The 21,002-nt window shown below is 40.9% G+C and overlaps 1 protein-coding gene across 1 annotated transcript in view; it reads right to left on the reverse strand.

The window, feature by feature from the left end:
- Positions 1-21,002, reverse strand: part of PGBD5 (piggyBac transposable element derived 5) — a 67,798-nt gene that overhangs the window by 37,008 nt on the left and 9,788 nt on the right. The window contains exon 2 of the mRNA XM_063390512.1: positions 3,937-4,364. Coding sequence (XP_063246582.1) covers positions 3,937-4,364 — 428 coding nt within the window. The remainder of the gene's footprint in view (positions 1-3,936; positions 4,365-21,002) is intronic.

Here is a 21,002-nt window from a genome sequence, read left to right on the forward strand (position 1 = left end):
ATATCAGACAGATTCTTTCTCTCCTCATTTTCAAAGTCCTGCTTGGCCTATCCACATTTTACAGATCCTCTTTGCCATCATTCAAAGGTTAACTCTGACCTCCAATGGAGCCATGATTCATGCTCCTCTGCCCATTTGCTCAGTCTTCAATCAATCCTCTTAAAAAAAAAAAAAAGTCAGTTCTTACAGCACTCCATTACCATTAGGTAACTTAAAAATAGCATTGAAGTTTCATCATTTTCTGTTGCCAAACTTTCCCTAAGATCTGGCTTCACAAAAGCATCAACTGGCCAAGAACTACATCAGAAATTTACCTTGCTATTCAATATTCTTATTGCTCCTCTGTCTGTCTTTCTCTTGCTCCATGTCTTATACTTGGCCAGCATTCTCTGAATATTTATGTATTTGTGCCACACTCACAGAAGCCCTAAGACAAAATGATTCTCATTTGGGACCAGCACCCTTAATTCCTAAGGAATAATTTTGAGAACAGGAAATCTGAAATATAGAGGTACAGCACAAGCAAGATATTATAATTTGGAAATACCCAATATCAAATGAACATTTAATCATGAGGACACAAAAACAAGTTGAGCAGCCTGTTTTTGCCCCTCTGTGTTTTCAAAGAGGCTGTCATCTAAAGCTGTGAGCTGGTTTGGAAGAGCTATGTTGAAACTGCTTAGCTGTACCCTATGATACACCAAGAGCGAAACACGAAGAAGCTGCCCAGTAATTGGCCGAAGTTTAGCACTGTGCCCTTGGAGCTAGAGGTTGGACTTACATCTCTCTTTTTGCCAGGGGGCTCACTCCTGCTGGAGATAAGAAGGTGACTGTTCCCAGCTGATATGTCATTGGGCAGATGCAAAATTGGTTCCAAAACACCAAAGAGAAGGTACTTTAGAGGGAGAGGGAAGCAGAGAGTACCTGGTTATGCTCCTGACCTCTCCCACACTAGTCAGGGGCAGCCAGAGACAGCAATCCTGTCTAGCCACATCCTGCTGACGAGCATATAAATACTCAGCAGGCACAGAAGGATATTTGAGCAGTGATGTTATTTCCCCTGAACTCCTCTGGTTTCTGGAATTCAGTGTATATCCTTGGCAGCTGAGTACCCTTGAATTTATTGCTCTATACCTCCTGAGCACAGGCAGGGCATCCTCCCCGCCTTCAGGCTTGCAGACAGAAGCACAACTACAAAGCTAAGTAGCAAAGAAACAACACTGCTTACGAGAACAGCCCCAAATCTCCACCTCTTGTTGCTCAGGTAGAGGCAGTGTTTATTTATACGGATGTTGCTGAGGAGGGATAAGATGCAGAGAATATTCCTGTCATTTTTTTTTTCAATCTAGGTCAGAACACTATTTTTTTAACTTTCAAAACTGGAGCTAGCACTGCTGATACACAATTAAAATGTTCTGGACTTTCAATTCCTTCATAAGCTGGAGAGTAATTATTTCCTTTTGTTTGCTCAGTATATTTAGCAAAATAATTATAACTCACTAGATTGTTTTCTTTGCTTTGGTATACTGGCATAGTTCTTTATCCCTGTTTCCTGTCATAGCAACTCTAGTGTTATTTTTACAGGCACATTTGGGTGGGGGGAGGGGTCACTGATGAGAAGAACACCCCTAATTATTTTCTGACTGAAGTTTCACTTGAAGAATCTTTTCTAGCTCTCCAAAAAGAAAAGATCAAACCTACAGAAGAAATAACTGTGAAGGCAGATGTTGTACTGCCGGCTGGATGCAGATTGGGCCTGCTCTGTCCATAGGGGTGAGCTAAATGGCATCTTCCTAATCTGTGTTCTGTGAGCCCACACTGCCAGAGGACAAAGATCAGTAACAAGCCTACCCATAAGCCCAAACAGTCCTGCTGCATTCAACCAGGAGCTGTGATTTAGCTGTGATTTAGTTTGATGTCACTTACAAGAAGGTAGCATAAAGCTCGTGAGTCAGCAACAAGCCATCCAGGTACCACAAGTCTCATGTTTGAGATACACATGTACATTAAGCAACAAATCCATTCTGAACTTGGGATTTCAGGTATCACTGATCACAGGAACCAGGGGCCCCCTTTCCAGCTGGCTTTCAGAGGCAGAACATCCCAAAGCCCATCTAAGTGGTTCTCTCCCCTCATCTTTCCATTTGTTTCTGTGCAACTGACTGATTATTTTTAATTATTTTTGGTATTTCTCACTGGGCATTCTGGATTTGATGTTTACTGCAGTCTGCCCTCAAGACAATTTGCAGGGAGAGGTCTTTCCTGCTGTTTGAGCAGATGGGGTCCACATCTCTTGAGACAGGTAGTGTGCAGTCCTGACTGATGGCACCCAGGAGGATGTCACGCACAAGGCTCCTTTCAGGAGGAGGCCTGGAACATCCCCCAGTAGGCTTCCGGAGGTACACTAGGGTATTTTTAACAACAAATTCAAAACCTTATTCTTTCTCACAGGGTTATTTTTGAAGCTGTATTTTAGTGCTTTTTGTTCCACCCAGTATCACTGAAACATGCTGCATAGAAATCACTGACGTAAACACTGACAAAGGAGCAGAGAAGTGGAGGGGGAAGGAAGAAAATTGGGCTGTCTCTACTTCTTCCTCTTTTTTTTTTATTTAAGTAGCATCTCCTTACCAAACTCAGGATAAGAATACATTTTGCTTGTGAAGATTTAGATGTTTTGCCACTGTAAACAGGGTGCTGTGATTTTGTCAATTCAGTTCTCACACCTTGCTCAGGATGGGGAATGGGAGAAGGGATATACATGCAAATAAAATCTTATCCTTTAATGGATTTGCACTCACAGTGTGTGCCACTGCACACCATTATAAACAGTTGCATTAGACACAGTGATCACATTTCTGAAGACTTTATTTTCTGCCTATTGCAGCAGCAGCCATAAGGATTAGATTTCATATCTTTATGGGAGCCAAACAATTCCATGTTTCTCACTGCCTGCTTTGTCTTAATGGAAACATACCTTGCACAGTTTAGTGAGAACACTCCTCCCTCCTCCCTTCTCTACCTTAACAGCTTTCTAGGCAACTGTGTTCTCATGAGTTATATATAGGTATGATTTTTATTGTCCATAAAATAGAAAAAACTGGAATCACTCGCCATTTATTTTAGGCACACTTCAATGGATGTGATGCATCTATGCCTTCATTAATTTTGTGCAATGGGCAAAAACGGGATGCTTCAGAAGGGAAACAGGAGGAAAAAGAGGACTATGGACACAACACCCTTTCCAAATGCCCAAGTGAAATATTTATATTCTGGAAATAGAAAATTTATTAGAAAGTTACATCAAGTAGTAAAATATTTTATGCTTATTCCTTTTTCTTTCCGGATCTCTGAACACAACCAGTAGCAACAGCTTCAAAAGCAGATCATTTGTATTGAACAAAGTTTAAACAGAGTATGACAAATATTGAAAGATTTTCACCTGTCCCCATTTCCAGTCATGAGGAAGCAGCTGTGCTGCTGGACCACACAGCAAGTACCTACTGCTAAGGTCAGGGACAGTCACTCTAGCAAACTCAACTCCATCCAACTCAGCCTGCTGCGTCTCCAGCGCAGCTGCACTAGCTCTGCTCTTTCTACCCTTGCACAACCTGCAACCTCCCACCCTCAGCACAGCAAAACCTACTGTGCAAGCCTCACTCAGAATTGTGCAGGCTTGTTTAGGTCACTAAAGCAAACAGCTCCAGCTTGGAGAGCACCATTCCCACTGAAACCTGTTTGGTGCCTGCACTGACAGACACTGATGAGCACTCACACAGGACAGTGCTGCTTTCTCTCTTGTTTCATGGAGGCACCACAGCACAGCTTCACACTGGGAAGCCCCAGCTCTTTCCCCAGGCAGCTGTGCTGTGCACTCTGTCACAGATAACCAGAGCGCCCAGGTCAGATGTTCCCCACCACCAGCTTAACTCTTACCTGGGCTTGCGAAGGTCTGAAAGCAGAGTCAAAGCTATTCTGTAGAGAGTCCAGAAAAGGCTGGATTTTGTAGAGGCTATGCGTTGTCTGGCTCGAGCGGAAGGCCACAATGTGGAAGTACTTCAGAATCTTCTCAAACCTTGATTGTGTCATGATAAGTGCAATGCTCTTGTTGCTGTAGAAGCCGCTGCTCCAGATGCTGAGAACAGACTCACAGTGGTGGATGCTGGTTGATATCATGTAGCCTAAGAAGGCTTTCATTTCTGTCAAGGTGACGTCAATCCAGGCATCGTCACTACCAAATCTCTCCTGGTATTTCTTGGCGTACATGTTGGTTTGGACCACCATATTCTTTAGTACATTGTCAGGGACAAAGAGCTGAAAAAAGTCCATGGCACTAGCAGTCAGGGGCATTTTTCGTGTCGGGCCTAGGATGAAAAGCAAGAAGGAAAGATAGGCACACTCCTGATCACCACAAGGCACATCCAACACAAAAAATTAAAAGTATGATTAATTTTTTCAAATGCAAATGATGGCATGTACCTATTATCTGACATACTTCATCAGGAAACCTCTCCTCCCCCATATTCTTCCTCCTGTATGATACTATACACTCTAAAAAGTTTCTCTCTCTGCTCTGCACACTCATTACTTCGCAGCATGCAGGCCTGTGAGACAAGCAGGTATTTTATTTCTCCACTTACACATTATCTGCAACTTTTATCCTCAGCAGCTGTTTTGGACTTTTTCTGGATAGTCTTTTATTTGTCAATACACATGTCAAAGCAGTGCCCTCCTCCAAACAGCCCAGGACAGTGTGAGTCCTCCAGAGACAGCACTGCCCTCATCCCAGATGATTGATTCCTTGGCTCTAGAACCTGATCCCACCTTTTCTCCTGTACCTCTAATGCCTGCCTAGTTCATTGTCATAATTCTATGACTTTCATACCTCTGTCTGTCCCTGTCCCTGCTCCATGCAGAGTCACATACAGGTCATGTCTATGTGGCTTTGAGTTTTGTGTCTCTGCCACCACATTGGAGTTTTACCCTATACTCTGATATCCCCAAGAAAGCCCATTACCAGAACAAGTCACAGCTACCAGGTGGCCAGTGTCACTGTCCCACGTCACAGAGAATATTTTTAGCACTATAATGCATGCAGTGGTCCTCTTCCTCCCATAATGTAATAAGCCTTGCAGTCCCATGCTGTCATTACTCTAGCATTGCACTGATCTTGCACCTTCTCTGCCAGATTCAACTACTCCATAAGAGGAGGGCAAAAAACCCAAAAGGGCTGGCAGCACTGTATCAGTGTTACAAGGTCAGCCAGTCAGACACCAGATAACACTAAGCTGAATTAGGAACATCAAACCCACAATATCAGGGATGCAGACACCAGTACTTAGAGCCCACTCTCCTCTAATCACTCCCACAAACTAACCAAGCTCCATTCTAAAAGTAGTAGTTTTCATGCTTGCACCTTGTGGTAGTGTTTTAGTTACCAGGTAAGGACAGGGAACATTCTCTATTCTACAGAAGCAGTGAAAATTCTTTGAAGAGCAGCCTCTTCAAACCCAGCAGATGGGAGAACTCAAAAGCAGCTCTACACCCCAGTGAAAAAGACTATGTCATGGGTATAATCCCAAAACAGGAGCTGGATCCAAGAAATACTGCACCTTAGTCCAATAGCCTTCAGCCCTGGGACTGTCTGAGACACTCTTCCTAATCAAAAGGAGAAGGCATACAGCTTCTTATTTGGAGTGCTGCCCAACAAGAGTGAGTCTTTCTTGCAGGGCTGTTTGGATCTCAGCATCAGCTCTCCCAGCTGCAGCAGAGCTTGAGACTGACCATTCCACAAGCTGGCTCTGCAAAGACCCACTGGCACATTGGTCAGGTGGCATTCTCCAGCACTCCTGTATCTCAGTTCATTCCTAGTTACAGCAGCAACTACAGCTTGCAGAAATCTTCCATGAAACAGAACTACAAGGAATTGCACAAATACTGTGGTTGCACTTGCTCTTAAGCCTTAAAGTCTGGGTGCACTCTGTTGAACTCAAGCTACTGGGACAGCAAAAATAGCATCAGGACTTTGAAACAGTAAACCTGCAGATTGCAAAGAATGCCAAAAAAGCAAACACTAGATTTTTTTTTTTTAAGTGCTGTGGGAAAACCCCCATCTATCTAAAGATTACTTCCCAATTTTAATTTGTGAGATTGAGAAACTTTCAGTTGAAAGCTCATTCCTCTATATTGTAAGACCAGGGGAAAGAGCCCCACACAAACCATGTTTTGGTCAAGACAGAAGGGAATATTTCAGTTTAAATGATAACAGATTTTTGTTATCAAGGGAAATCTGTGGAGCTAGGATAGACACATTTACTTCACCTTAACTGTTAGTGCAATAATAACACATCTTCAAAAATGTTTTCCTCTTTAGATCAGGAGGTTTATTTTCTGCTAGCACTGGCTTAACTGTTAAAGATCACAAAACTTGCTCTACACATGATTCTGTATCTTCATTCTTCCCTATAACTCAATCAAGTTTTTATATTCTACAATAGGTATGGCTTTCTGATAACAACATATGGAACAGAGTGTATTCCTAGATATATATGAAATCTTGAGTAACTGTTGAACTCAACTCCAGTGGTCAAGCAACCTCCCAGGTAGCACACAGGGATAGTTTTTAAATACCTGGCTTCAGAAGCAAAAGCTGGGAGTAGGGGTAATGTTTTAAATCTTGTCTACAGCAAACAAGAATTCCTAAAACATCAAGTCTTACAAAGTGAAATATGTTTGTCTTGAGACTTGTGGATATGGACAATAGGTACATGCTGGACTCCATCTTTAGGGAGGTAAGACCAGTCAGAAGCACAAAAAAATGTAATTTTGGTGTCATTGAATTTTCAGCAGCTGCACAAGTTTACCTTGATAAGTGATAATGAAACCTGACAGGTATGTGGGATACAATAATCCTTTCTTACCTAGCAGTCCTGTTCCAGCCACAGACAACTTACTACCTCCCTCCTTCCCAAAATAAATATACAAGCTTTGTATCTCACTGGTCATGCAGAACCCACACAGCTCTAAAAAAGCAAGCTGAATCACTTTCTGACTCAAACATCAACATAATTGCTGATTAAATAAAATTATGAAAGCCCCTGTATAATCTCATTATATTAAAAAACAGCCTTTATTGGCAAAGTGAGTACAACTGATTCATAATTTACTGATATACAATATAACAAGAACAACATTGAATTTCAGTAGGAAAAGAACTGAATTTTTAATGTGAATTGAATTTTGCATAGTTAATGACCAGGCTAAAATATTTAAATATTACTTCCTAAATACACAAATATATCCCACAGAGAGAGCCAACTGTCGGCACAAGGAACTTAAATAGCTAATTTGTACTTTTTAAGGACTTTTACATTGACTTAAATGTCACACCCAGGAAATACTGATATGAAAAGAGTTCAATGTTTCAAACATGCACTGCTTACCTTTCAAAGCTTTACTCAGTCAAATGAAAGAGTGGCTTTGCCTAGATATCCATTCTCAGAATGACACACAATTCTGACTGTATGTAAAATTCAGATTTTTCTCTTTCCTCTGCTATAGAGTGTTCTTTGCATGGAAAATACACTTACTTTCATAGGGATTCTTTAAAAGCCAATCATGGTTTCCAATACAAATTACAGAGACAAAGTGCAAAAGCACTCTTGAGTGTCTGAACATGCAGCCAGACCCAGTATTCCATGCATAGGCAGGACAAGGGAGAGAGCTCTACTGAGTCACCTCTGGCTGGGCAGCATACACACCAGCACCAGAACTTTGCTCTAAGTGACCTTGTAGGATGTGGAAAATAACAAACAACTTCTGTTATGATACAGCCTACACGCACAAGCTCTTCTTCCTTCTCACCCTGTCTGCCAGCAACAACCACATTACTGCTATTTTGACTAGTTGGTTCCATTTTCTCTTTTGCACTCAGAAGGAACAACTCCCACAAAGATACATCTCCATTTTTAAGAACAGTCTCAAAATAAATGAAAATAACTGAGCATGAAAAGCCATTTGTGTGTCTGTACTGGCGATCCGACTGTGAAGTAAAACCTGGCACCTTGCCCTCAGGGTGTGTGCACTGCAGAACCCATTTTGGCTCAGCTTGGCTCAGAGCAAACTGCAGCTGCCTTGCTGGCTCTGATGTCTAGCAAGAGAGCAGGATGCACACTCAACTTCCCAGCAAACATATCCACTGCAGAACACCCAGAAAGATTTAAGAAAAAGTTCAGGTAGAACTTCAGGCAGCCCCTGGATGTCATCTTACCATCTCTGGTCTTCTCTCTTGGATGGGTCCCCACTGGTCACATTCTTCCCCCTGCTTCATTTCCTTTCTAGTATTCCTTGGTGAGCAACACATTAGGAAAAAAACTAAGAACCCCAAGTGAATAAAATGCTTTTCCCTTACTTAACTGGTTTGCAGAATTAAGTGACTTCAGAGCATTTTTAACAGGTTCATGCATCCTTTCCCATTTTTTCTGTTCTGATCTGATTACCTCTAACTTAGTAACTCTGAGTTCACAGACTCAGAATAAGGGATGGACAAAAGATGAGAAGTTTCAAAACGTACTGTAACTTATCAGAGCTTACAACATAGCATACAAATCTTAAGAAAGTCAAAAACGTTATTTTGGGCAGGATAAATCAGATATATAAGGAGAAAACACAATGAAAGAAAGTTCTTTTGCTCTGATGTGAAAAAGAGTCTGTTCTCATTCCAACTGCACTTGAGGCCCACAATAAAATATCCCATTACATTGACAGGCTCAGGTGTTACCCTATTTATAATAACCCAAATTGCCTGGTTTGTAAACAAATCTTATGCAGAGCTAAACACAGCTGATTTTGAAATTAATGCAACTTCATTAACAGCTTGGCAGACCCCAAAACTCCCAAATCAGGAACAGGAGTGGTAGAAGTATCAGTTCAGGAATTTAGATATAATTGTGTCATCTTCTTTCAGGAAAAATCTAACAATTTATAGCCACCCATGAGATTAGCACATTAAGTGTATTATATACAGATACCTAAGAAAAATCAATTTTTCTATTTTTTCTGGTTTTTTATTTTTGGCCGCTGGGAAGTACTTTCTCCTTCAATATATGGTACAGCCTTCAAAAACCAGGGCTTAAAAAGCCAATTAATTCCTTTTTCCTAAGTCCAAGCCATTAGAGACTATTTTATATTCCTGACAAGTTACCTTTGCAAAAGTGCACAACATGATTTTTGGGTCTTATTTAGAGAACATAAAAAAAAGCTGACAGAAGCCTTTCATCAGAAAATATTCATCCATCAAAAACATCATGACGTCTTTATGGAAGGTGTCAAATAATGAAATATGACAGACAGTTAAAACAATTTCTCATCTTTTTCAATGTGTAGAGAGCATTATAAAGAAAAAAAAAGGCAAGAAAACAAAAAATGATGTTTTTAATATTTTCCCAGTGAATATTTTTCAGAATTTCTGTTTACACTAAGTTTCCTCATGTAACCTTTGGAAGCATTGGAGCTTATCTGGCTTGCCAGAATATCAGTTTTCATATCAGCTCTATTCTTAATGGCCTGGAAATATACATCAGACGCTCCTCAAACCACAGCCACTTTGACAGCCTTAGGACAAGCCTGTCAAGACAGCTTGAAGTAACTTCACATAACACTTCTTTTTTGAGTTTTATTCCAGTTTATTTCAGAGACTGCTCTCTTGTAGGAACTGGGCAGCAAGTATGAAGGTCTTTAGAATAGTATGCTGCATGCTTTTGCTCATCTTCATTAGAAAAAGCTACCACAGCTTCAGTGACAGGCCTACTTTGCTAAGTCAAAGGCATCCTTCTAATTTATACCAGCTGTGGTTCTGACCAGTATTTTCAGCAAGTAGGTAATAGATGTTAGATAATAACAGTCTGCATCTGTTATTTTGGTAGCCAAATATTAGCCTCCTTTAGGGACTGCCTTGCACCAGAATTCAATATAAATGATGAAAATATGATCCATACTGTGGCATTCCTTGGAGTTGAGAGCCAGCTTAGGAGGAAGCAATAAAAAAAAAGTCAACAACTCCAAAGCAGACACTCTTGGCTTAGAAAGAAGAAACTGGACATAGTCCTCATAGTCCTTCCAAAGATGGTTCTTTTTGTAGACTATAAGGGCTAGCTCTCAGCCCATGCTGCTGGGTAAGTTTTTGCAAGGTCACCTTTACAGCAACTTACTTGGCACCCTTGCGTGGGCGTTCAGTAGCCGCACTTCTGCTCTACATTTAGTTTCAGTAAGTCTATTCCAAGCTATTTAGCAAAGTGTGATTTGACTGCCCTCTTCCAACCTTATAAATAAGCCTTTGACAATGCCTCCACGTCTGCACGTAATAACCATAGTCAAAAAATTGTTCCAAACAGCTTCTCTGAAAGGCCACTTTCTCTTCCCTCCCCGGCATTAAAAAGGATTGTTTTCTTCACAGCGTCAGCAATAAAGCGATCCTCAGACTGCAGTCTGACTTTTATCCATAGAGAGCATTAAGAGCTGCGTCTAGAAGCAATCCAAGGACAAATGAAAGTGGAATGAAAACCAGCACAGAGCTGCTCCGCGCTGACTCTGGTCCTAAGAGTCCCTGGACTCCACAGCAAGCAGCACTGAGTCAGTGATAAATTATAAATAAAATAAATAAATAGAGAACTTATTTAGTAGAACAAACAGTAAAATTTAAATTAAATAGTAAAATTAATAAAGTATTTAGCAAACTATGGAACTTCTTGCAAGTCAGCTTGTTTCCATGCTGTGTACTGAATCCAGACTTTCATTCAGCTTTTTTAAGCATTACAGCAAAATCCTTGAGCTTAAAGTGTGGCAGGTCAACCCGGCATGGGATGAGTAATGCACTGTTCCACCAAACACGAGACATCTCCTCCCCTGATGCGACAGTGAACTTCCAGTGCCTGTGGTGATAATAAAGAACCTTGTCCATTCCTCCTCCACACTGCCATGTGCTGGCAGTTCAGCCTGGAAAAAGTGAAGAACTTCAATGGGGCATCGAGATGGATACCAATAGTAAATAATTTTGGCTGTCACTCAGTAGATTACCTTGTGTGATAAGACACTGTAGAAGAACAACTAAATTTTGGGGCGTTTTCAAGAGACCAAGCAGGCAGGTCTTATACCTTTCCCTTTGACCAAATGTATGTTATGCCACCAAGAGCACTGCTCTGGGAATGAGAACACGCCAAACATATTGTGGCAGTCTTTCCATGGAAGTGTGCCTTGTTGTAGATTTAAGCCATGGCAAAAAACTGTTTAATTAAAAGGGTATTTCTTTGTGTTTACCATCATGTTTTAAAGCAACAAAGCTTTCAAGCTGTGACAAGTACAAAGAATAAAAAGCACACTGCAGCTGATGTTGACACCTTTAATTATATACCTAATTTCTGGTGAGATCTTGCAACCTACCTATCACCATTTTCCCAGCATCCAACAGAACCTCCCAAAACACTGGCACAAGATCCTATGCTTAAAATAATTTCCCAAAGCTAAAGACCTTAATGCTGAAGTAGTGCCATATTGTGTCAGTTTACATAACTCTTTGCACATTATTTGGCTGTGGGGCTGCATATGTTCCTCCTCAGGGGAATTCCTGCTGCAGCAGCTTCCATGGCAATAGTCCACTGCGCTCTTTTGCCACTGTAGTTTTCCATTAACATTTTACTGCACTGCTCCCAGCAGCCCAGCTGACACTGGGAATATCCAGCAGATGAGAGATGGCCATCGATGTGCTGACTTCATACACCACCTGTAACACAGCTTTTAGTAGATTGCGTAGCAGCTACACATCTGTCTGTGGGCACAGCTGTGCACATTGGTGAAATAACTGTACAAAGCAGCATGGATAGTTTTATGTCAGCACAACTCCCATTACAGCAGGGTGACCTTCAGAACTAATCCCAGAGGACTGCTTTGGGATGGTTCCACGGGGGGACTCCGCTCCTGCACTAGAAACTCGTGCAGGTGCAATCCCATCCTCCCATCCTTCTGTCCCAGGCTCCTGGTCTGTTCTAGTACACACTCTTCACAAATACCATTACCCCAATGCAACTTGTTCCTTTCCAGAAATTTAAAATAAAAATACACCTGTATAAACATCAGCAATATTTGATGTGAGGACCGTGCCTTGAAAGGTAGGAATTTTGTATTTGAAGGAGGGAAAATAGCATAGTTTTCCAAGCAAATCATCAGGATATTTAATTTATCTTTTGTAAATCAAAGTCATTAAGTCAATATAAGTGACGCAACTAATGAGATGCTGAAAGCCTTCACATCAACTCCTGCCATCTACAGAAATCCAGACATTTCAGTAAAGCATTGGAGACAACCTTATAACACAGGAACATTAATTTCAGTACAGAACCTCCTAATGATTCATCTCCATCCCACGTAAGCTAGGGCAGCTACAGTACTGGTCTTGGCAATTGCTTCCCAGTAGCAACAGGCTTTTCCTGGAGAAGACAGGGAATAGTTGTTGGGGTAAGCACATAGTCCCCAAAGTATTCAATGCTACTTCTCACAAACAGATATAACCACCTATTGCAGCACCCACTTGGGAGAGGGTGATCAGCAGGGTGATGCTGCAGCTCTGCTAGAAGGGCTCAAAATCTGGAATCTGCCAAGGAGGCTAGTGACAGGAGCTGCATGGGGATAACATTCAGGCCTTTTCAAACCTGTTTCTCTTAGGTTGTACCAGCCTCCCTTGGATTTTACTGTCCTCTGTAGGAAAGTGTGCACTTGCATTTCTAGGTGAGTTTCATCAACTGCCTAGTAAGGGAAGTCTTCTCTGTTGCCATCACCCCAGCCTAAGAGGCAAAGGAGCTCTCATCACTCATCACATATTGCATCTGCACTTACACACCTGCTTTTAAACTTGTAATTCTCTTGCTTTATATTCTCCATGTTCCTCCCCCACACCCTCAAAAATCCTGGGACATGCCATATGTTCTCTGCTGGTGCATTAGGCTTAGAAGCAGATGAAAGTCTTAATATTTTCTTAGGACACCTAAGATGCAAAGTGAAGGTCCTGTATTTGCTATTCTTGCTAGGGTCAGGAGTCCTTTACACATGCACAGTATCACTTTGCATGCTTTTTTTTTTACTCCTAGCCCCTGTTGTTATGCTGCCTTTTTCCATCCTTGTTCTGCCTGCCCTGAGAAATGATCAGTGCTGCAGGCTGTCTGAACCCTCAACTCAAAACAGGCAGGCAGTTGGAAAGTTCAGTAAATGACTCCTATATACCACGTACGTCAACATCCCTAATCCTCTTACCACATGCAGGATACATGACACACTTCACAGCACTCCAAGGGCTTAGGCTTCCTAGTAACTCATAAACCCACAACTTGCCAGTTTTAAGAAGTCAGTGCACTTCTTCAACAATTAAGAGTGAAAAAATTCAGTCATCAGTGAAAAAGATGGGATTTATTACTTGTACTGCCTGTACTCACTTCAGGGTGACACAAATGTGTTTACAAGCCACTGTACCCCTGGGGAAGGTTTTCAGGGAGTTGTATCTGCAGAGAGCAAGCCAGAAACACAACTCGGAGCTAAACAGTGCACAGAGTCAGAGTGGGATCCTCAGTGGCACAGCACTGCTCACTCTCAGCAGCAGCCCCTCAGCAACACAGCACCACTCCTGCAACCTCTGCCCAGCTGCTGTGAGCAGCCTGTGGAACTGCTCAGCTCCCAGCAGCTCCCACCATGGCCCATGCCCTGCGCGGCTGGTGGGCGCGAGCAGAGCAGGAACCAGGCCACAGAACTAGGTTTGCAAGGAAAAGCATTGCATACTTTCCCCCCACAGCCCTTCAGGTGAGATGCTTTGTTGTTCTAGAGCCAAAGTTCACCTCTTCAAAGACAGGCTTAGTGTGCTGTATTCTGAGATCAGGCAGGGAAAAGACTGGAGGTCACCAGAGGGCATTGCTTACTAGTAGCCACTCAGAACACCAGATCACAGCTACACTTGCCAACTTGTCCAGGCTTCTTGGGGGCTGTCAACATATGAGCCAATAAAAGCTGAAAGATCTCATAAGAATTAATCACTGTAAGAACATAGTTTAGGTTATAAAAGGAGAAAGTAGCTTGCATCTCTCATCTTGGACCTAGCAGCAAGAAAGATTTCATAAAGCAGCAATTTTCAAAGAACCTCATGGCATGTTCACATAAAAAAAAAATGGGAGCCTCCCACTTCCTAAACTTTCTGGATCTAACTGCTAAAATTGGTTTTATATTCTAGACAGATTTGCTCCTTTACATGGCTGTTCCAGCTCCTCAGCCATTTGTTACTATGTTCACAAAGCTCTCATTTAAACAACACTTCTTTCCGTTCATTCTTTATGTTGACTGCCTCATAAAATAAAATTAAGTAAGAGCCCTACTGTGAAACTCCATCAGCTTCTTCCATCACCTTTGATACAGTTCCTTTCCTGCTCACTCTGAATGGCCCTGAATAGGTAGCATTTTACCTTCCACATCAAGAATATATTACATTTCTCCCTTAAGGTCCAGATTCTATAACCCCCATTGATGTTTTAGTGGGGGGTAAAAAAAGCCTTCAGATTATTATTAGCAAAACTGGGCCTGGAGTTTTTATAGCCTTGTGTGAGAAAGCTCCAAGCCTACTAGGCAAGTTAGAATGTTATTTATTTGGAGAGGAGAGAGAAGACAGAGAAAGCAGGTGAACATACGGCTTTTCATCACTACTACATCTGGGTCTGGTAACATCCCTGGCAGGGGGATTCAAACCACTTCACAGAAATTCTCTTTCCAGGCCTGGACTGAAGCAGTTTGGCAGAGCTGGACACAAATGACCACAGCCCTCTCTTGCCAAGATCCAGGCACCATCTGCTTGATCATACATGAATTTTTATCAAGATCCTTTCATAGACCTTAGCAGAGCAGTTTCCAGCATGAGATGCTGCACAAGACAATCTACTGGAATGCTGGAATAAAACATTTTTCTCTATGGTTAACAAATAAAAACATTAAATAGTGTTAACTTCACCTTTATCTCATCCTGGTTTAAATTCTGGGTTTGTATATGCTTTATAATATGCATAGTATATTAGGACAGTAGTGCAGGTGTATAATCTATAAATAAATATACATAGACTGGGGGTACCTGTTCAAAAAACTTCTACTGATAGGGGCAAATGATCAAAAATGATTGACAAACAGTGCCCTAGAGTTCTCCAGAAACTGCACTCAGGACTAAAGCAGGCTAGCAGATACAGTTCACTCTCTTTTTAGCAGAGAACTGAATGTGTGCTCAAATCCTATAAGCTTCAGCTTGTACTTGTAGGTTTTATACCAATATAAAAAGGAGCCATTTCCCTTTGTCCTCCAAGAAAACTGTCTTCTTGAAAGAACAGGGGAGTGGTGCTATCAGTCAGAGGTCCTTCTGAATTGGTATAACACTTTTCATGTCACTAAAGAAACATGTATCATTCAAGCCATATGTCACCTATCACTAAGGTAGCACCACCTATGCATATGCTTATATGCATCTCTGGATTCAAAGAATAATGCACTATATTTACATCCCTTGACACTCACCTTTGAATTTTAATTTGCGTCACTTGCTAATCAAAAGGATGTGTAAGAGCCTTGTGTTTTTCTCTAGCAGAAATAGGTTTACAGGGCAGAAACTCATTTCACAGTCAGGCATGCAAATTACTAATCCTAAAAGCAAGACTGCAATACGTGTCATGACAGGAATGTCTTTTTACTACACAAATTCACTGTAGTCTATCCTGCAGATCCTTTGCCCTCCCTCCTGGGCCTCATGACCACCACAGATTTTGGTCACTCTTCGCAAACCTTGGCAAGCAAATTGGAACTCATGTTCTTCAGGAAGCATGGGTTCTTCCTTTTGATCAAGGGATTTAATGTTAGTTCCTACCGCTCAGATCTGATACCAGAGTGTCTGCTGTCGTGACGATACGAAACAAACAGGTTGTACCTTCAATAAACATCAAAAGGGTTGTCTTTTGAGAAATTCTTGAGGCTACAGTTTGACAATAGTAACCTCTTCTAGGGTCTTTTCAGCAGAAAGGGGTCCAGCCCAGCAGAAGTGGTCCAGAACCATTTGAGGCAGATATTTAAACCTTAAGCTACAGCGATCAAATTCTTCTTAGGCATCAGTGCAACACTACCCTGAAGTGCATGTTTTTGAACTGAGATTAAGTATATTTCTTCTGGCCTAGGATTGCTCCAAACAAATTATTTAACAGTATAAGTATTATAATGTCAAGTGATGCAGTCCATAATAAAGCACAGAACTAACTGCAAAAGAATGAATATTTGCAAGTATAGTACAGAGTCCCTGAAGACATAGCAAAAGAGGTGCTTAAAACTCTGCTTAGAAAAAGCTTTTTTTCTTTACTTGACTTTAAAAACTTGCTTACTTTCTCCTCCCTCTTCTAAATTACAAACAAGGCAGCGAACAATTACTCTCTACAGCAGTAGTCAGAGAAAGCAAAACTTAAAAAGTATCTTTGTGTCTCCTTTCTTTCAGAAGCATTGAAGAGCCACCAGTATGTAGAACATTGAGTTCAGCTAGCCTCAAAGAGGAAATGAAAAGCAACAGCTACACCAAAACTGCTTATAAAGACCTTAACATTTTGCTTTCTTTATAGAAACCATCACTTGATTTTGGTGACATCTTCCTGCCTCTAGAACCAACGTCTGGTGGATAAGTGTACCTTTGGAAGGGTACACTTCACAAAGTGAGCAAAGAACCAGACAGGAGACACAATCCCCACTCCTGCCAATACAGACGATCAAGAAGGGAGAACATTCTTTAAATGCCTGCTATAAATAATTGGGCAAATTACTCAGTGCATTAGCCTCTAAAAGTGCACCAGTCTCTTCTATTAGACAGCAGGAACACAGATGCATTCACAACCCAGACACAGTAAAATGCTAACTCAAAACTCCATGCAGGAGCAGTTGACACTCCTGAAGTGCAAGCTTCAGCCAAAAAGAAGACTGAATAATCAAGGAATAACCAAACCCATAGAAAAACACCACTATTAGATCTGAATTCAGATTTCACTGAGCTGCAGACTGCATTTCTTCCAGCTTTTCAATGCAACATTTGATGTGGTGGTGGGTGTGACAGTTCACATTTTGTATCTCTCACGAAAGCAGATTTGAAACATCAGCTGTAGCAAGCTGGGTGAGCAATGTGGTCAGGAGCACCTGGCCATAATTTTGGTAGGTTAGAAGTACCAGCTATTATTTTTATGTGACACTGTGAGGAAAGAACAGGCAGAGTCTGGTTTCATACAAACTCACTTCTCAACATCAACTTGCTTTTTCATCGCAGGAGATGCTGTTGGAGCCTACAGGCTCTTCTCACTACAGATGTGCTGTCTAATAAGTATTGAACTGAAGTGAGCCATCTTTCAGCGAGGGCAATTCAAAAGGCTGTCACCCCATCAGCTATGTTCCCGTAAGTTAGATGAGAACTCAATATCTGGAAGCCCTTTACCTTCTCCTCCCCAAGAATGGATTTGAGCACATGGGGCAGCACAAAATTGCACGAAGTCTGGCTTACTAAGAAGCAAAATTTGATGAACTCCTGCCTCTGAATAGCTGCAATTTTAACAAGAACAGTGGAGACATGGTGCCCAGCAGAGCCCAGAGAATAAAAAAACCCAAGTTTCATAATGACTAAGAACAAGATGTCAAAATGTGAAGTATTGGTAGAATCTATATTAAGATATAAGAGAAACATTCATTTTTATGACAGGAGAGGATTTTAGAAAGCAAAATACAATTAGAGAAACTAAATGCTGTAGCACAGAAGGGCAGGTTAGAAAGAGGTTACAGTACAGATTAAAAGGATTCAGTAGAAACTGAAAGCTTGAAAGTAAAGTTTCAAGCAGCTTTTGCTACTCTTATTTCTTGTTCCTTTTCTGATTAAAGTATTGTGCTGAAGGATTCTCCCTTTAGCTGCCCATTTCAGCTTAAAAAAAAAAAAAATAATGCCATCACCCTTTTATCTTAGGAAGAGAGCTGACATTAGAACAATTGGCAATGCACTGCTCGATGTCAAGCTGCTCCAGGTCAGTACTCAGACCCCCTCTGAGTCAACCTTTCGGTAAAGACCTGAAGAAAAGGCATGGATTTTATTTTAACATCTCACTCACTCTCCTGCAATATATGTCCATAAAATGCTATCAAACGTTTCCGCTTCATCATATGATACAAATAGCTGCTTTTAGAAAAAAAGTAATGCTCACTTAGTTTCTTTTCATTGATTCAGAGAGAGATAGCCAGCAGCCAAAAAAAAAAAAGAAATGAAAGAGGCTTAAAAACTAGTATGATCTCAACAACAGTGTCATATTAACAGCATCAAGTCCATTTCATATTTCCAGAACCATTTCATATTCAGTACCCACTTTGACAGTACCAATTCAAAAATATCCATAGCTGAGTATTTTACACCCACCCAACACCCAGAAAGCAGTTAGGTGCCTGAACAACTATTTGCACTCAACATAGTTCAATGTAGTTTGAATTTACCCAAGTCTAGTGGGATTATAGGTTTTGGTACTGCTGGCTGAACTCACGCCCCTGTTAACCAGAAACAGCCATGCCTTGTACAGAAAGATCCAAAATGCTCTTCAGTAAAATAAAAGGGAGATGAAAGGGAAGGATGAAATGAAGCCAGAGCAGTTTTCATGACACAAATTATGACACACAATAACCTAGGCTTGTTTCAGTTGTTAGGGCAAGGATTTTGGTTTCATTCTCAAGGCAACTAATGAGGTTCATAACAGAGTAAGTTTTAAGAGTCTGAGGACAGGACACCAGAAGCTGAAATACCTGTGACAAAGACAGATAAAAATTCAAATCATGTCGTTTAGTATATGTTTTTGTTTCTAATCTTCAAATACTAGGAGCCCCATAAGAAGAACCTAAGTGGATCTAAGTTCAAGGCAACCTGTTAAACTGAGAAAACAAGGACCTCCTAAAAGTAGTAAGAGCCTTGGTGACTTTAACTTGTTGCTCTGATCCCAATACTCCTTGAACACTGAATTGTTGCCATGAGTTTTTCCTGGTTTGGCTGAGCGTTCATATTAAAGGAGAAGTCTGTACCTTCTCACGCTCTTTTAATGTAAACATCAGCTATGTTCTATAAACATAGCCATTGTTTTTACATTCCCTGCTGGGACAAACAAGACTGTGTGACAGTCCCCTTAACCAATGTGGTGTGGAGGTGGGAATTCCTTCCTCCAATCCACAGGCCTCATAGTAAAAGTATAAAAGTAGGTTTTTGTAAATAAACCGGGGCTTCTGCCCTGCTGCTCTGTTGCACCCAGATCTGTGTCCCCAGTCTGTTTTCTGGCTAGGCCTCCACGGTGATAACCTTGAGAAGGTATGGACTTCTCCTTTAATATGAACGCTCAGCCAAACCAGGAAAAACTCATGGCAACACTGAATAGATTTTAATGAAAGACTAATGAAAGACATCAAGACAAATGCAGACATTTATATCATAAACAGGTCACCTTAAAATCATTTTTAGTGGATAAGCTTCTAAGATATTTACAGGAAAGTTGAATTTATCTATTCTGTTTCTAGGTAGAGATTTGTGAATTGGCAGCAGCACAGATGAGTATTAGTGTGTCCTCCTTACCCAGATCCTTGACTGAGAAAGAAGTTGTTGGATGAAGGGAAAGGCATTTTTTTGGGAAAACTTTGGGAAACGCATTATTTCACATTTTTACCAGGACATGGACTTATAAACAATTTTAGGCTCAAAACACTATCAGAAAATACTGGGCTGATCATCCTACTAGATAGTATCTGATTATATTGGCCAAAATAAATCTTAAAAACCCATATTGAAAGTTTTTTCTCTAATTATCTGCTGAAATCAGACAATCTCTTTTTCTGCAGAAAAGTGATACACAACTGACTTCCAGAACAGTCATTTTTTGACAACATAAAGCAGGTTATTGGTTATCTTTACTGTACATGGTGACACACTAGTATCTTTGAACAAGGAACTGTAAGACCTTACTTGGACACCCATGCAATTTGTCAAAGAGTTGATCCTATACTGGAAAAGGCAGCAAACTACTGCTGGAAGTAGGGGTGTATTCTTGCAAGGAAACATTGGGAAGAAATATGATACTTATTTTTAGCCTAGGGGAATAAAAGAAGGAAAAAAGAGAAAAAGAAACAGGAAAAAAACCACAAGAAAGCTAAACAGCAAATCTCTTTAAATATACTCATTATATTGAATATAATATATATATAATATAGCTCATTATAATATATATTAAATATAGCTCATTACCATAGAAGTGGGGGAAACAACACCCTAAGTGACCATCAAGTCGGCCTGGGCCACTTTCCAGGACAAAAGGAAGGAGGGAGTTCTGCCTTAACAAATCAGGCAGCCTTCTGCAAGCACAAAGCTCTTCCCCACAAGCTGCACAGCTTCTTCCCACTCTAAAAGTTGACATGAAAGATGCAAGTAGCAAGTCCTTTACATTTAACTTGATACTAAGTAGCTTCATAGCTTATCTTAGCCAATCTAAAACAAAGAAAAATAGTGCTGGAAGGGACCTCAGGAAGTCCTTCAGTCCAAGGCCTCTATCCCCATTCAGCATACAGATATAACAGGTTAATGACACTTGTTCTTACATTTTCAGTGACACATTTGTCTTCTGCACCACTGCACTGTCTGAGAGATTCTATCATGTCTGATTCAATTATCCATCAATTTATACCCATTATTCCTCATATTTAGTTTTCAGAGCAGGTAAGGCAGATAATTCCCTTTCCTATAATAGCTCTTTTACCTACCCATATGGCCCTTTAGCTTAAAACCAGAATACTAAAAGGCGGCAGAGTTAGCAGATTTTCTACTTCTGTCCTTTCTCTTCATATCTAACTACATGCTTCCCACCTGGGTTGGCAACCCAGACTCTCTCTCATAAGTGGCAAAACAGTCT

Source organism: Prinia subflava, chromosome 2 (genome assembly GCF_021018805.1).
Source record: "Prinia subflava isolate CZ2003 ecotype Zambia chromosome 2, Cam_Psub_1.2, whole genome shotgun sequence".
Classification (NCBI taxonomy): Eukaryota; Metazoa; Chordata; class Aves; order Passeriformes; family Cisticolidae; genus Prinia; species Prinia subflava.